This window comes from Heteronotia binoei, chromosome 5, assembly GCF_032191835.1.
Source record: "Heteronotia binoei isolate CCM8104 ecotype False Entrance Well chromosome 5, APGP_CSIRO_Hbin_v1, whole genome shotgun sequence".
Taxonomy (NCBI): Eukaryota; Metazoa; Chordata; class Lepidosauria; order Squamata; family Gekkonidae; genus Heteronotia; species Heteronotia binoei.
The window spans coordinates 84168284-84185272 of record NC_083227.1 but is presented as its reverse complement, the minus strand read 5'-3'; the positions used below and the strand labels follow the sequence as shown (position 1 = coordinate 84185272).

General features: G+C 47.9%; 1 protein-coding gene across 5 annotated transcripts in view; it reads left to right on the top strand.

The window, feature by feature from the left end:
- The first annotated feature begins 12454 nt into the window (after positions 1 to 12454).
- The window catches only part of CELSR3 (cadherin EGF LAG seven-pass G-type receptor 3), a 98242-nt gene continuing 93707 nt past the window's right edge, over positions 12455 to 16989 (top strand). For all 5 annotated transcript variants that reach the window (XR_009555440.1, XM_060239715.1, XM_060239713.1 and 2 more), the window contains exon 1: positions 12455 to 15487. Coding sequence is in view for 4 of the 5 variants with exons in the window: in XM_060239715.1 (XP_060095698.1) it covers positions 12613 to 15487 (2875 nt within the window). In the remaining variant the exon portion in view is untranslated. The remainder of the gene's footprint in view (positions 15488 to 16989) is intronic.

Here is a 16989-nt window from a genome sequence, read left to right as displayed (position 1 = left end):
AGATAGCTGCAGATGATTGGCAGCACATTTAATATGGAGGCTCACTGAACAGATGGGCTTCATGAATTCTTATAGCTGGCTTTATAATGTTACAGAAAAGAATATGTGTGAATCTGTGAGGAAGCATTCAATTCTGGTCTGTGAGATTTCATCTCCCCACTAGAAAACCATATTGAAGGAGGCCTCTAAGAAATCAGCCAGTAAGGGTAACAAAGGTTACTGCTTGAAGGTGACACAAAATCTTTTCTAATAGAGAAACTGTATTTTTCTAAAAAAAAAAAAAAAAAAAAAAGTATCCTGATGAAGAAGTGCTCCTCAACTTGAAACCCACCAGAACTTGATATTATTTCTGAACAAATCCACGAAGCAATGTTTTGATCATTTATGCTGTTCCTTAAGCACCACTTGTAGATGACTAGCTGTGGAGTACAAATATTAGCAGGTATCAGCATTAGCCAAGATGGTCTTATAGGCTTCAGTCCTGGGGAGCTTTATAGAAGAAACATTCCCTCCTGCAAGATGAGTAGTAGACCATCATAAGCCAGAGATCTATACTGTCATGTATATCTATACTGTCATTTGAAGATTCAGGGCTTTTTTTTAAGCAGGAACACACAGGAACAAAGTTCCAGCTGGCTTGGCATCAGGGGGTGTGGCCTAATATGCAAATGAGTTCCTGCTGGAACTTTTCTACAAAAAAAACACCCTATGAAGGTCTATATTGTCATTAGAAAATCACTCTCGCCTATTCTATTGGCTGCCTGCAGATTTTTTGCCCTTCTTCCTCCTATCCCTGTTTCAAGGCTTCTCCCCAACCCAGCCTCCCAGCTCTATGATTGCTGTAACCTGTCTGCTCTCCTTTTCCTCTTTATTGTAAGATCAAACTGGTTTACCTGTCAGTTATCGCAGTTTGGATCAATGAAGAATTTCCACCCATTGAGGGCAAAATGTTTCACCCTCCCACTGCAGCCCAAAAGCCCCCCTGAAAAAGTGCTCCTGGGGATCCCATCCTCAAAGAGAAGCATTTCAGGGGACAGTTGGGGCTGTTGTGAGAGGGGAAGGTGAGAAAGTTGTGCTCCACGGGCTGAAATCAGGAATGTTCCCAGTGGATTCAAGCCCATGTCTCCACATCAAATAGTACACCTCTGAATACCAGTGCTAGGGGGCAACATCAGGGGAAGGCCTTGGCAACTGGTTGGCTACTGCGTAGAAGGAAATCCTGGTCTGATCCAGCAGAACACCCCCTCTTAATTTTTTTTTAAGCACCTGTTCATACTTACAAGCCATAAACAATGCATTGTGGTGTGAGTAAAGCTGGGTAAATGTATGTTTTTAATTGGCCAATGATGATGTAATAATGGCTGAGGTAAGCTAGCTTTTGACATTACCTTTAGACTCTGCTTATCTTGACTCCCTCAGACGGTGCTGAAGCTCATTCCAATCACATCCTTGAGACGGAATCACTGCCGCCTGTTAGTTTTCTTTCCGTCTTCTCTGAAGGGATTAAAGCAGCTCCCCTCATTGGAAGCAGCCCCCTGTTCACCTGAGTGACCTGCTGTTTAAACAGGTGCTAAAGTTTTCCCAGCATTAATTGGCTGGGCTATGACAGAGCGATTCCTATCTGTGTCATATAATTGGATTTTTTTTTTGCAAGTGGGCAAGATAACTCCATTATTCAAACATGGAAATCGAAATGCAAAGGAATGGCTACAACTTAGATGAAATAGGCTGGGGACCTATTACATATTATCTCACTTGAGCAAATAATTAGATTCCTTCTCCCCCACCACCACAGTCAGGCCTTTGGCCCAAGAGGCTCTGGTGAAACCTGTCAGATTTGGTAACGCTGTCATGCTGCTAGCTGTGCTTCATCTTGTCCTGCTTTCTCACAGCCTTGCGCTAGTGGATGTAAGCTACAGTACAGCCTGTACTGAAATGCAAGCAATTAAAACGTGTCTTATTACCATATGTACACAAAGATAGGGAGTCTTCAGCTCCATACATGAAGATTGTAGTAAAAAAAGAATGAACCGGCTGGTTAGGAACTGGTGGGAGCAAAGAGGGTGGTTTCTCTCCACTGGAATAATGGGGACAATGAGGCTCTGATTCTTCCTAGCTCTGCTTCTATTAAATCATTGCAGCAGCAGCCTCCTATTAGCCAGTCGAGCACTGGTTCATGCCATCCACATGCCATAGCCAGGGGTGGCCAGGGCTGTACCACTGGAAGCCATTATTGGAACTGACAGCAGAAGATTAACCCTTGCTAGCAAGTGTCCCAGTTCCATCAGCAGCTTTTGCTGCTGCTGGAAGAAGGGAAGTGTTTTGAGAGCTTTGCAAAGCAAACTGCTTACGCCTCTTGATTCCTGGATGGGAAAGTTAACCGTTTACTGGTGCTTTTCAAATTGGGTGGGGGCAACTCTTCAGTTAAAGGTTATTTGTTACCAAAGGTCCAGAATCCTTATGGGACTAATGCAAAGTGCACATATTTCTGGCTCCTGACTCTTTCAGCATTCAAAATCCTGTTTCCATAAAAATGATGGGCTTTTTCTCGATAATAGTGCTGCAAGTAGGAAAGGAAAGGTCCCTTTGCAAGCACCAGTAATTTCCAACTCTGGGGTGATGTTGCTTTCACAATGTTTTCACGGCAGACTTTTTATGGGGTGGTTTGCCATTGACTTCCCCGGTCATCTATGCTTCCCCTCCAGCAAGCTGGGCACTCATTTTACCAACCTCAGAAGGATGGAAGGCTGAGTCAACCTCGAGCCGGCTACCTGAAAACCCAGCTTCCACCAGGGATTGAACTCAGGTCGTGAGCAGAGTTTAGGACTGCAGTACTGCAGCTTTAACACTCTGCACCACAGGGCTTTGGACTAGGACCTGGGAAACTCAGGTTCAAATCCTTTCTCACAGGGTAATTGCTGTGAAAATAAAACAAGGAGAGTCTTGTAGTGCTGCAAGTAACCTGCCTATAAAAACTAAGGATTCCATGAAATTTCTTTGTAGGGTCAAAGTTTAAACCTCCAGCCTTAAATTACCTTTTGTTCCTAGTCTCTGCAAGGAATCAGTTCAAGCTCACCTGGTAGAAACTTCAATCCAGGTGCCAATGATGGAGGCAAATTCTGGGAATTTCACTTCCCATGTCATCCCCTCCTCCCAAAGTATATTGCTAGTTGCTAGAGTGCAGATTTCAAAAGCTTGGGGACACAAACCAGAAAGCAAATAGGTGTTTCCAGCTTCTGCACATCTCAAATTGGAGAAACTCAATCCTGAACCTGGGACCTTATAGGCATAATTACAGTGTTAAATATTAAACACATGCCTCTCCTGCTCTTTCTCCAAGAGCACAGACAATGCACAAGACTCTCTTTATTTTATTCTCACAGCAACCATCCTGTGAGATAGGATTTGAACCTGAGTCTCCCAGGTCTTAGTCCAAAACTCTAATCACTACATAGTATTGATCTGTGCATCTTCCCTCCTGGCTAGAATGCTAGCAGCTGGCCTCCTTCATCTCACCTTGACTGTCCTGAGCCAAATGGATGAGTTGCTAAAATGGTGGCCAGAGGGAAAGTGTCAGGCATTACACCAATCATGGCTTTTAGTTGAATGGCTTCAAAAGCTGACTTACTGTGAGAGCAGTGTTAAACTGTGAGAGCAGTGGCTGAGGAAGGGGGAGAGATGAGCTTGGTAAGAATGGAAGGAAACCAACAGAAGACTTACCACTTAATCCTTCCCATTAGTCAGTGCAGTATAGTGGACTGGGTGTCAGACTAAGATCTAACAGATCATGTTAAATCCCCAGTATGCTATGAGGTTCACTTGGTGACAATGGGAGAGTTATGTTCTCTCAAGCTAACCTACCTCCTAAGGTTGTTGTGAGAATAAAAAGGGATGGCATGGATCATGAGCATTGCCTGTACTCCTTGGAAGAAGCTCAAGATAGAGCTTTGGAAAGCGAGCTTTCTTTCAGTTGGTGTGCACATGATTGTACTTAAGCATCCATTTATGCTCCCCTCTAAAATGGTTCAAAAAACTCATATATTGGAGCCTCACAATGCTCACTTGCTTGTCTCATAAATATTTTTGATTTCTCAGAAGCATGGTTTCCCCAAGCAGTGGACCATGCAACACAGCCTCATTTGTGCCATTGCTTTGCCCTGACTGTCTTCTCTTCTGATTTGTATTTCTAGCACAGCAAGTCAGCACTAAAGCAAGCTTAAAGAGAACAGGGGCAATTCTGCCTGAGAAACAAGAGTTAAAGAAGGCAGCATGTTCATAATGTAATTTCTCTGGCAGCCTCTTTCCAGGAAATATCTGATGTAACTGAACCCTGAGCTCAGTGTCATCCATAAATTAGCCCTCCTTGGGCAGGAGTCACCAGATCTGCTGATTAATGTGGATCAGCCTCTGAGCAAGGGGAGAAACTAAGGGAAGGCTGATGGGTTTGTCACCATGACCAGTCTCATGCATGGATGTAAATGGAGCACTGGACACACACACACCCTTTCCTGTGAGCATTTGCAGTTCCCACTTCCTCCCAAACACATGCTGTTCAGTTTCCAAGTTTAAATCTAATTCTTGTAGAGAGCATGTTCCCATCTGATAATGAAGGGGAAGGAAGTATTGCAAAGTACCATATGGCCACGAGAGAATCTGGGGTGGTGGTTTTTTATTTATCTTATTTATTTTCGTTGATTTATAGGCTGCCCTTTCCTATGATGGGCTCAGGGCGGCTTCCAGCATAGTAGAACAAAACAAACCAGTTTAAAACAATGAAAACAGTTAAAATAGTTAATTTTCACTAATTAGGGGCACTGATGTGATTCCAAGCTGCAAGCAAGTTAAGTTCAGTTACAAAAGATACTAGGGATGAAGCATCTTGATCGCAGTCTTCAGGATCTGAGTAGTCATCAAACAAAATTGCCTGTAAAACTGGGGATGTTACCTAGCTCTGCCTTTTGATAGAATCATTATCTGGCTGAGTGTGCTTTCTGTGGACAAAATCTGGTAAATATTTACATAGATGGCAATGACGAACACTACTGTTTAGAAGACTGAAATCCAAATCTAAACTAGTGATCCATGCTTAGGATCCACTGACTCAACTACAAGGTAAAGCAGTGCTAAGCAACTTTTTGTCACATGTTCCACACAATCAAACCAAATGGTAGAGCTGAAGAGCACAGCATCTGTTTTGCATGCAGAAGGTCCCAGGTTCAATCCCCAGCTTCTCCAGTTAAAGGGATCAAGTGGTAAGTGATATGAAAGACCACTGCCTGAAACCCTGGAAAACCACTACCAGTCCAAATATTATCTTACTCCATAGCTTTGTGTGTTCATGTATAGTGTCATTCTAGAGCACATTGCATCCATGTATAGTGTCATTCTAGAGCACATTGCATCCATGTGCCATATATGCTCCCTCCCTGTGCGTTGGAAGTTCTGAATGAGCATTAGACAAACTCAGCATTGGAGAAAGACAAGAGCGAACTCATTTCATTGTGAAGTTGCTCTTTTTCCTATCAGCCAAAGCACTCATAACCTGGGTCACCTGTGGCACATGAATCAAAGGCTGGCTTTCCTATGATGTACAGGACAGCAAACACAAATGCATGATGCTACCATGTTCAAGAGCCCCACAGTCAATGTTGCAATTTTTTTGCTTACAATAATACACATTTACTTGGTCCACTGTGTAATAGAAAGCATGCCTTTTGTCTAATTTAACTTTCCTTCAAGCTCTAAACATTGCTTTCCTTGATTATCCGGTGTGGAGACAGGGGTTTTGAAAACCACCTTCTCCCTATACTTTGCCCAATAAAAATGGAATCTGACAATCACACAATTCATGGTCCCTGAAATAAGTGTAGGGTGGCCAGACCGTCCCGGTCTCCCGGGACATTCCCGGTTCTGGCCACCCAATCCCGGATCCCGGGCTGCCTATACCGGGACCATTAAAGGTCCCGGTTTAGGCAGCCCCGGAGCCGGTGGGCCGCGGGCGCCGGCGGGGAAGGCGGGGAGTGAGGGAGGGAGCGTCCCTGCGCCTGCGCAGGGACGCTCCCTCCCTCACTCCCCGCCTTCCCCGCCCGCGCGCGGGGCCCGGCGGCAGTAGTGGAGGCCTCTCCGTGGCCTCCGCTGGTCGCTGGAAGCCCTCCAGAGACTCTGGAGGGCCTCCAGCGACCAGCGGAGGCCGCGGAGAGGCCGCGGGGCACCCGGCGCTGGTCCCGGAAGGCCTTCCAGAGCCTCTGGAAGGCCTTCGGGGACCAGCGCCGGCCAGCGAAGGCTTCCCCGCGGCCTCCGCTGGTCCCTGGAGGCCCTCCAGAGTCTCTGGAGGGCCTCCAGGGACCAGCGGAGGCCGCGGGGAGGCCGCGGGGCACCCGGTGCTGGTCCCGGAAGGCATTAACGCTGAAGCAGCCTGTCGGTCACTTCCAGGTTCCTGTCCTGCATCTTGACCGATGTTATTAGTGACAGGCTGCTTCGGCGTGCCGCTGCGCCGGCCCCCTGGGTCCCACAACGATGGGACCGATGGCACAGGGACGGGCTCGAAACACTCTATAACCCCTCAAAAGAACAGCAGTCTAGCTCGCTTCCCCCGAGCCCTGCCGCCATAAGCCTCAAGGGGGCTCATTTTGCGGCATCTCCCGGCGGGAGGGTGGCACCCGCACAGGACACATATCAAATGAAAGAGGGGGCGCAGGGCTATCAGAAACAGTCAGCGGAGGGAGTCGGGAGACCACCCCACTGGGGGATCCACACCCCGAAAGTGATGAAGGTGGCGCAGATAGAGCCAACAGAGCCAACAGGACAAAATAAATAGGCTGCATTATGCAGCACAGTTGAGAAAGTGCCTTATCCCATATACTGATGAAGTATATACAGGATTTGAGAACAAAATTGTTTCCAGCGGTGATATTTGGGGGATTTTTGGGGACGTCACAGGAAGTGCTGTGAAGTCACTTCCTGTTTCCGGCAGGTGACGTGGGGGAAATGATGTCACAGGAAGTGATGCCACTTCCTGTTTCCGGTGGTGGCATGACATCACCGGAAGTGACGTCACTTCCTGTTTCCGGCGCGCGCGCACCCCCCCCCCCCCCAGTGTCCCTGGCTGGCCTTCAGACATTATGGTCACCCTAAATAAGTGATTATGTCTCTTTGACTGCGGAGTTTTGTGAGGAAGAGAGCAAAAATGGAAATGTGGGACAAAGCAAGAGGAAATAAAGGTTTTGCTTCCTCTCTCCCATCCATAGGGTGAGCAATTCCCTGCTTCTCCATTTCAATTAAATGTTGAGTTTCCTGAGCAGGCGTTATTTTTCCCCATCCTGTTGCATTAAAAATGTATATGGAGATGCAAATATGGGACTGAACAGAGTAGAGAGCTCTGAATAAAGAGAGTGGCCATCCTGGCTGCAACAGAAAGAGTGGAATGTTGGAAATTTAAGGGGATGCCTCTGAAGCCTTGGGGAACTGATGGAAGAGTGAGAATGTGATAGTAAGGAGGGAAGAAGAAAATGAGTGCAGAAATAGAGGAAATGAAGGGGAAATGATCACATGAAGCAATGGAAATGTGTCAGGCAGAAAGACAGCTGTACTGAATATGAATGGTAAATGATCCTGCAGCAGCACTGTCATTCCAGATCTCTATACAGTTATATTAATGTATACCTACAAATGCAAGTCAGTTGAAGCATTTTTTTGTAGAACCTAATATTTGTGGAAATGGGGGTGTGCATGGTCTGGTCTGAGATCATATGATCCTCCTTTGGGCTATGCATAACACCTGTGAATAGTTAAAGCGAACCTATCAATGTGGTGAAGCAGAGTGCAGTTAACAAGACAGATGCTTACCAATGGCTCTGTTTTTGCAATCCAAGGCAAGGACCAGAGGATTATCCACCCTTGGTGGGTGTTCATACATGGGCTAGAGTAGCTTGGTGAATCTTAGTGGTATGAAGGCCTGGACTGGTATGCACATTTGAAGCTCACTAATATCTTCATCCTACTGCAAACATTTTGCTTGGACAACCAAGCATGATGCTCTGTAGGAGAGCAGAGTGTTGTAGTTGGTGCACCTTAAAAGAAATATAGTGGTCTTTCTTATTTGCTTCACCATTCATTCATATTTCCCCTTGGCCTCTGTTGGTTCATTCCCTTCCAACTCTGCTCTCCCCAATACCAACAGGCTCAGCAGTCTTGCCCACTTCCTTGTAAGCCACTATCTCCCCACTCTGCAGCCTGTCATGACACACAGAAATTCTACCTATTTGTTCCATCTATTACCGTTATTTTCCTTTCTCTAGATGTCTTGGGAGCCTTTCTTTCCAATTTACCATCTTGCCATTGCTACCTAGCATTTAATTCACCAGTCCTTTAGTAGCCATGCTGATTCCAGCATTCTCTTTCAACACTCTTCCACTCTCCTCTGTGTTGTTGCTAGATTGATCTCTCTCCCTGTCTTTTAAAAGCAAGTTTTCTGATGCCTTAGAAATGAACTGGCTCAATATGGCATGAGCATTCATAAGCAACACTTTACGGAAAAAGATGAAAGGACTTGTTCAGTTTGAGTCTCAGTAAGAAAGGTGGACTATAAATGCTGTAAATAAATAAACTTCATGGAGATCTGATTAAGCTGTAATTATGTGCACACTTAATTCAGAAGTGAGCCTATTAAAGTCCATAAGACTTTCTTCTGAGTAATTATACCTGGGATTGGGTAGCACATCAGTTACATGATCTGTTGCAGCTCTTCTATGATAATCCAGTGGCTGTTCTCAAAAAGTCATTTAAGGGGTTCTGTTTTAATTTCAGAATATCAGCTCTCCCCCCCCCCTAAAATACAATGGATTTCCCTTGCTTCAGAATCACTGAGCAATGTATATCACCTACAGAGGGTTTCACTGTTGTGATCTGCCTTTATTCAGCAGGAAGAAACAATCACTCACAGGGTTCTGTAACAGTCTCTACCTGTACTTTATTTATTTAGACATTTACACCCTGCTCTGCTGTCCAATGAGGACCCAAAATGGCTAGCAACATTTTATTCTCCATTCTGTCACTCAATAACAACCCTGTGAAGTAGAATAGATGGAGAGGAAGTGACTATGCCAAGATCACCCAGAAAACGTTTACAGCACTGGGTATTTGAATTTGCTTTTCCAGCTCCTAGTCATAGAATCATAGAGTTGGAAGGGACCTCTAGGGTCATCTCGTCCAACCCCCTGCACAATTCAGGAAACTCACAAACACTTCCCCCAAAATTCACAGGATCTTCATTGCTGTCAGATGGCCATCTAGCCTCTGTTTAAAAACCTCCAAGGAAGGCGAGCCCACAACCTCCTGAGGAAGCCTGTTCTGCTGAGGAATCACTCTAACGGTCAGGAAGTTCTTCCTAATGTTGAAACGGAAATTCTTTTGATTTAATTTCAACCCACTGGTTCTGGTCCTACCTTCCAGGGCCACAAAAAACAATTCCACACCATCCTCTATATGACAGCCCTTCAAGTACTTGAAGATGGTGATCATATCACCTCTCAGCCGCCTCCTCTCCAGGCTAAATATCCCCAGCTCCTTCAACCTTTCCTCATAGGACTTGGTCTCCAGACCCTTCACCATCTTTGTTGCCCTCCTCTGGACCCGTTCCAGCTTGTCTATATCCTTCTTAAAATGTGGTGCCCAAAACTGAACACAATACTCCAGGTGAGGTCTTACCTGAGCAGAGTAAAGCGATACCATCAAATCACATGATCTGGACACTATACTTCTGTTGATACAGCCCAAAATTGCATTTGCCTTTTTAGCCACCTCATCACACTGTTGACTCATGTTCAGCGTATGATCCACTAAGACTCCTAGATCCTTTTTGCACATACTACTGCTAAGACAAGTCTCCCCCACCCTATAGCCATGCATTGGATTTTTCCTACCTAAATGCAGAACTTTACCTTTCTCCCTGTTAAAATTCATTTTATTGATTTTAGCCCGGTTTTCCAGCCTGTCAAGGTCATCCTGTATCCTGTTTCTGTCTTCTTCTGTGTTTGCAGCCCCTCCCAATTTAGTATCATCTGCAAATTTAATAAGTATTCCCTCTATTCCTTCATTCAAATCATTTATAAAGATGTTGAACAATACAGGTCCCAAGACAGATCCTTGAGGCACTCCACTTGTCACTCCTCTCCAAGAGGATGAGGAACCATTCACAAGCACTCTTTGGGTGTGATCTGTCAACCAGTTACAGATCCACCTAACGGTAACAGGATCCAAACCACATTTTACCAACTTATCAACAAGGATAGTATGAGGAACTTTATCAAAAGCCTTGCCGAAATCAAGATAAACAATGTCTACAGCATTCCCCTGATCCAGCAAGGTAGTTGCTTTCTCAAAAAAAGAGATCATGTTAGTCTGACATGACTTGTTCTTGAGAAAACCATGCTGGCTCTTAGTAATCACATCCATTCTTTCTAAACGTTCCAGGACTGACTTTTGATGATTTGTTCTAAAACTTTTCCAAGTATAGACGTCAAGCTGATGGGTTGTAGTTACACAGATCATCTTTTTTCCCCTTCTTGAAGATGGGGACAACATTCGCCTGCCTCCAATCTTTTCCAAGAATTCTCAAAAATAATAGCCAGATGGGATAGTCTCTAACCACTGTCCCATACTTGCTCTCTAGTTCATTAAACCATCAGGAATTCCCCTGTTATGACCCCAGTGGGAAATATAACAGACGGCTGAAAGCATGTATAAGGATAAGTCTGCATGATAATTTTTAGTATGTGCTCATATTAATTTTTAGTATGTGCTCGTACAATCGGTACAATAGCCAAACTGAAGATCCCGTCAGGGTCAAACCTTCGGTCCACCTGACTATGTAGCCTCTCTACTGACCAGCGCCTTTTTGAATGCCCCTCTCCAACCTATTCACTAGCATGATTCCCGCGAAGACCCTCCACCCGTTGCCTGAACTGAAGAGCGGGCTAACCCTGCCTGCATCAGGACCTCGGACAGCTCCCCGGTCTCTTGGCGCAGCCAGGCCACCCCTGAGCGATGCCCCGCGGACAATGCAGAGGCGGTCTTCTGGTAGCTCCCGCCAGGCGACCCCAGCCCCCCTCCTAGCCTCCCCCGTGAGCCCCCTCCTCCCTCCCACCCCCAGCTGCCCGCAGTGAAGATGGCGGAGGCGGCGGCTTCATTCGCCTACGCCAGGCTGGCGGGCGGGCGCGACCACGGCGGGGCTGCGAGAGGGGGGTCGGAGGGAGGGCGGAGCGGAGCGGACCATCGGGGCAGCCGGGAGCCATGTTGGGGCTGCGGGAAGAGGCGATGCTGCCTCCGCTGCCGCGGAGCAGCCAAGCCCGCAGGGAAGGTAGCCGCCGCCGCCGCGGCTGCTAGATAGATGGTGGTGGCGGCGCAGGCGGAGAAGGGGGCAGAGCCATGGGCGAGGCGGGGCCGGGGGAGCGCCAGGCCCGGGCGGCAGGGGGGCGGGGAAGGGGCCGAGGGGCCATGGCTGAGCCGCGGCAGCACCTGCCGGCACCAAGCCTCCGCCGCCCTCCTCGCCGGGGCCGCTGCCTGGGGCTGCTGCTGCTGCTGCTGCTCCCTTTGTTTCCCTTCGGCCTGGGGGAGCCGGCCGACGGAGGGGGCTGGGGCTGCGCCTGCCGGGCTGTGGCGGCGGAGGGGCCGAGCTGGGGGCGGCTGTGTGGAGCCTTCCCCTCAGCCTGCGCCCAGGGGGCTCACTGGTGCTGCGCTGGCCCCCTCTGGCCCCGCCTGGCGAGGCAGGCGCCCCGAGCTGCTTCCCGGGCTGCATCCGTGGCCCCGCTGCGGGACAGGAGGAGGACGATTCGAAGCCCAGCAGGCGCCTGCGGGGAGCGGGGCAGCGGCTCCCGCTGCGCGTGGATTATCGACGCTGCCGCTCTGCTGCCTGACCTCCACACTGACTGGGAATGCCTGGGGAGGCTAGCGGGGTGTGGGGCAGAGGCCAAGCAAGAGCCGGGCACCTTCCTGTCCAGCTCAGGAAAAGGAGCGGACGGGCCGGACAATGATTGGGCGTGTAAGGAGAAGAGCCCGGAGGCCGCAGCCCGGAGCCGCCTGCCAGCATCCCAGCTCCTGCGAGGCTGTGTGAAGCAATTTCCCCGCGCCCGGAACTTCACCCATCCCTGTCTGCTGGCAGTCTGCGAGCGGCCGGGCGCTACACCAAGGACGAGAACCGGGAGTCCGAGGATGCATCCCGCTTTCTTTTCCCGCGCCTACTCGCCCGCCTGCGGGTGGTTCACCCTCTTGACCTGCCTTCAGTGCTGCGTGGGGCAGCCGGTGCACTCTGGAGATTCTCGCCGCCGTGCCGGTGAGTGTTGCGGGGCAAGCCAAAAGCACTACTGCAGCCAGACGGTGGGTGGGAAAGAGAGGGTAGAGGCTCTTTCAGCACCACCGGCGTCTGGGACAGCTACCAGCGCAGAGCTGGGAATCCATCCCGTTGTAGAGGGGAGAAAGCTCTACCCCTGCCTTGTATTGACTCCCTTCAACTCCACCAAAGGCTATTTACGAACTCTTTGTGTTGGCGTGGATTTCCGATGCACGTCAACTCCGGGATTCTTTTCTCACCTGCCATTAAAATCTACTTGTCCAACTATGCAGAATGAGTTACTTCTCCCTTCCCCATGTGCCAAGACGAGGAGGAGGAGCGAGGGGTCATTACTACCCTTGCTGAGGTCTCGAAGAGCAGCCAATCGCCATCCTCTCTTCCCTCAATACAATTACCAGGTTCAAGTGGCTGAAAACCAACCTCCGGGGACGGCTGTGATAACAATGGCAGCTCAGGACCCCGATTCAGGTGACGCTGGGCGGCTATTGTACTCTATGGATGCTCTGATGAACAGCCGGTCACTGAAGCTGTTTAGCATAGACTCCCATAATGGCCTCATCACCACCACTGAAGTTTTGGACAGGGAGAACATGGACTTACACTACTTCCGGGTGACTGCTGTGGATTATGGGGTTCCCCGTCTTTCAGCCACCACCATGGTTGCTATCACCGTGGCAGACAGAAATGACCATAATCCAGTATTTGAGCAGAGTGAGTACAGAGAGACTATCAGAGAAAATGTAGAAGAGGGCTACCCTATCTTACAGCTGAGGGCCACAGATGTGGACTCCCCGCCCAATGCCAACATAAGATACCGTTTTGTAAATGCTCAAGCAGCCCACTCTGTCTTTGAAATAGATTCACGGTCAGGGCTGATCACCACAAGTGGGCAAGTGGACCGAGAGAAAATGGAGAAATATTCTTTGGTGGTGGAGGCCAACGATCAAGGGAAAGAACCTGGTCCTCGATCTGCCACAGTTAGAGTCTATATCACAGTCCTTGATGAGAATGACAATGTCCCGCAGTTCAGTGAGAAGCGCTATATAGTCCAGGTAAGAGAGGATATAAGACCCCATTCAGAAATTCTGAGAGTTACAGCCACTGACTTGGACAAGGACAATAATGCTTTAGTTCATTATAATATCATCAGCGGGAACAGCAGAGGACAGTTTTCCATTGACAGTGTAACGGGAGAAATACAGGTGGTGGCTCCTTTGGATTTCGAAGTTGAGCGAGAATATGCCCTGAGAATCCGTGCCCAGGATGCAGGGCGGCCTCCTCTATCTAACAACACAGGCATGGTTAGCATTCAGGTGGTGGACATTAATGACCATGCCCCCATTTTTGTCAGCACTCCCTTTCAAATATCTGTCCTGGAAAATGCTCCCTTTGGTCATTCAGTGATTCACATTCAGGCTGTGGATGCAGATTATGGAGAAAACTCTCGACTGGAGTACAAGCTTTCTGGGACCTCCTCTGATACCCCCTTCGTGGTGAACAGTGCCACTGGCTGGATTACTGTAAGTGGCCCCTTGGATCGAGAAACTGTGGAGCACTATTTCTTTGGGGTAGAGGCTCGAGACCATGGCTCCCCAACTTTATCAGCTTCTGCTAGTGTCACCATCACTGTAATGGATGTAAATGACAATCGCCCTGAATTCACTCAGAAAGAATATTTCATCCGTCTTAATGAAGATGCTGGTGTGGGAACCAGCGTTCTCAGCGTCACAGCCATTGATCGGGATGTGAACAGTGCCATCAGCTACCAGATAACAGGTGGGAACACACGGAACCGCTTTGCCATCAGTACTCAGGGGGGAGTGGGTCTGATCACCCTCTCTTTGCCCCTGGATTACAAACAGGAGAGGCGCTATGTGCTCACAGTGACAGCTTCTGATCGAACTCTGCATGACAATTGCCACGTGCACATCAACATTACTGATGCCAACACTCATAGGCCAGTGTTCCAGAGTGCCCATTACTCTGTGAGTGTTAATGAGGATCGTCCTGTAGGCAGCACAGTGGTAGTGATTAGTGCCACTGATGATGATGTGGGGGAGAATGCCAGGATTACTTACTACTTGGATGACAATATCCCCCAGTTTCGCATTGATGCTGACACTGGTGCCATCACATTACAGGCAGAGCTGGATTATGAAGACCAAGTCACTTATACCCTGGCTATTACAGCCAAAGATAATGGGATCCCTCAGAAAGCTGATACAACCTATGTAGAAATCATGGTAAATGATGTGAATGACAATTCTCCCCAGTTTGTTAGTGCTCACTATCAAGGCATCATCTCTGAGGACAGCCCTCCCTTCACTAGTGTCCTTCAGATCTCTGCCACTGACCGGGATGCCCATGCCAATGGACGCGTGCAGTACACCTTCCAGAGTGGGGAGGATGGGGATGGGGACTTCACAATAGAACCCACTTCTGGGATTATCCGCACTGTCCGCAAGCTGGACCGTGAGACCATCCCAGTCTATGAACTCACTGCTTATGCTGTGGACAGAGGAGTCCCACCTCAAAGAACACCTGTCCATATTCAAGTCACTGTCCAAGATGTTAATGACAATGCCCCTGTCTTTCCAGCTGAGGAGTTTGAGGTCTTAGTGAAGGAGAACAGCATTGTGGGCTCTGTAGTGGCCCAGATCACAGCCATCGATCCCGATGAGGGACCCAATGCCCAGATCATGTACCAGATTGTTGAAGGTAACATCCCTGAAATTTTTCAGATGGACATATTTTCAGGTGAGCTCACTGCCCTGATTGACCTGGACTATGAGACGAAGTCGGAGTATGTCATCGTAGTTCAGGCAACCTCTGCCCCCCTTGTCAGCCGAGCCACAGTTCGCATCAAGCTCATTGACCAGAATGATAACAGCCCTGTCCTTAAAAACTTCCAGATCCTCTTTAACAACTATGTTTCCAACAAGTCCAACACTTTCCCTTCAGGGGTGATAGGGAAGATCCCCGCTTATGACCCAGATGTGTCTGACAGACTCTTCTACACTTTTGAACGAGGAAACGAGCTGCACTTGTTGATTGTCAACCAGACTAGTGGGGAACTCCGCCTGAGCCGCAAGCTGGACAACAACCGCCCTTTGGTGGCCTCCATGCTGGTGACCGTCACAGGTAAAACGTTTCTGCTCTTTCTGTGATTGTGGATGTGTTGTATTTCTTGGGGTCATGACAATAAAGCCAGCCTGTTTGCCTTCTCTGAACAGTGCTGGGTATTCAGCAGCAAGCCATGATGCCATTGAAAGGCTGGATAAAAAAGGGGGAGAGGATTTGCTAGTAATTACACTGGCGGATGTTTTATTTATTTTTTCCCCTAGCTTCCTTTAGGGCGTAATAGCTCAGTGGGCTACCAAAAGGGAAGATTTGATTGCTCACTATTATCTTGTGGCAGACTCATTTCATAATTTATTAGACAGAGCCAGGTTCCTGCCCTGAAGAGTTTACAACCTAAATTAGATAAAATGCACACAAAGGAAGAGAGAATGGATGTAAATTGCTAAGATAAACCTGCTTGTTGCATGAAGCATGGGGTGGGGAGGAGGGAACTAAAGAGTACGTGATTCTTTCCCCAGTCTTCCTTTAATAAAATGGCACAGTAGTTCAGCAAACATGAAAGCTTTCACAATGAGGCTCTTACATGTGGGGAGAGGGCTTGTGTTTTGCTAAAGAAATAGTCCAAACGACACTGGGATTTTAGTTGCAACAAACAATGTAACCTGGAGGCCTTGTCTGGCTGGCAGCTTTTTCCAGGGCTGAACAGAGCTTAATTGGCACAGAGGTATGTGGGAGGTACCTGAAAGAAGCAGTACTAACCAAAGAGCCACAGTAGGTGCTTGGGACTATGCTCCTGTCTTGCTTTTACTTCTGCTCTTGGATTAGTTGGGAGAGTAGCCCCGTTCCCATGTTGTTTGTGGGTACTGGATATTTTGAGCATGCTGGGCAACCAGAAGTATCTCTGGAAGCCACTTCACAAGGGTTCTGTTTTTCAGTTTCACTGTAACTCCCCATGGCTATTTGCTGTTCTGGCCTTCTCCTGAAAACATTAAGAGATCAAGTGACAAGGAAGGGTTGTGTTCTGTTGGACTGTGGAGGTAGCTCTTCTTAAAAGGTCTTAGAAATTCCTTGGTGATAATGACTATTTATTACCTTCAACCATGTGCCAACAACCTCACATCTCCCTCAGAATTCCTGCTTGTAAAGCACAAAACAACTGCATTCCTTTTGTGGTCTGCTCCACAAGCTACACACACAAAACTTCTCTCACTTAATATATCTAAGAATTAATCTGATCATCAGAGGTTTAAACCCCAGAACTATTTAGAATGGCCAAGCTCAGCCTTGAAACATGGATGTTAGAGAGAATGTCTCTGAGCTTATGCAGAGTGCCTTTCTCTCAGCAGTCTGTAATACAAAACCAGCAATCCCACTTCAGGCTGTTGATGTAAGAGCTTCTGGAGCGGATGACATACCGTAACTTCTTATTGGCATCCTTTCAGCCCTGGCACCTTGTTTTAAGAATAAAGTGCTGGGCATATCCAAGATACTCATCTGCATCAGTGACATTCTCACAGGGTTCTTTCCCTGTGTAACACTTTTCCTAAAAAAAAAAGACAATT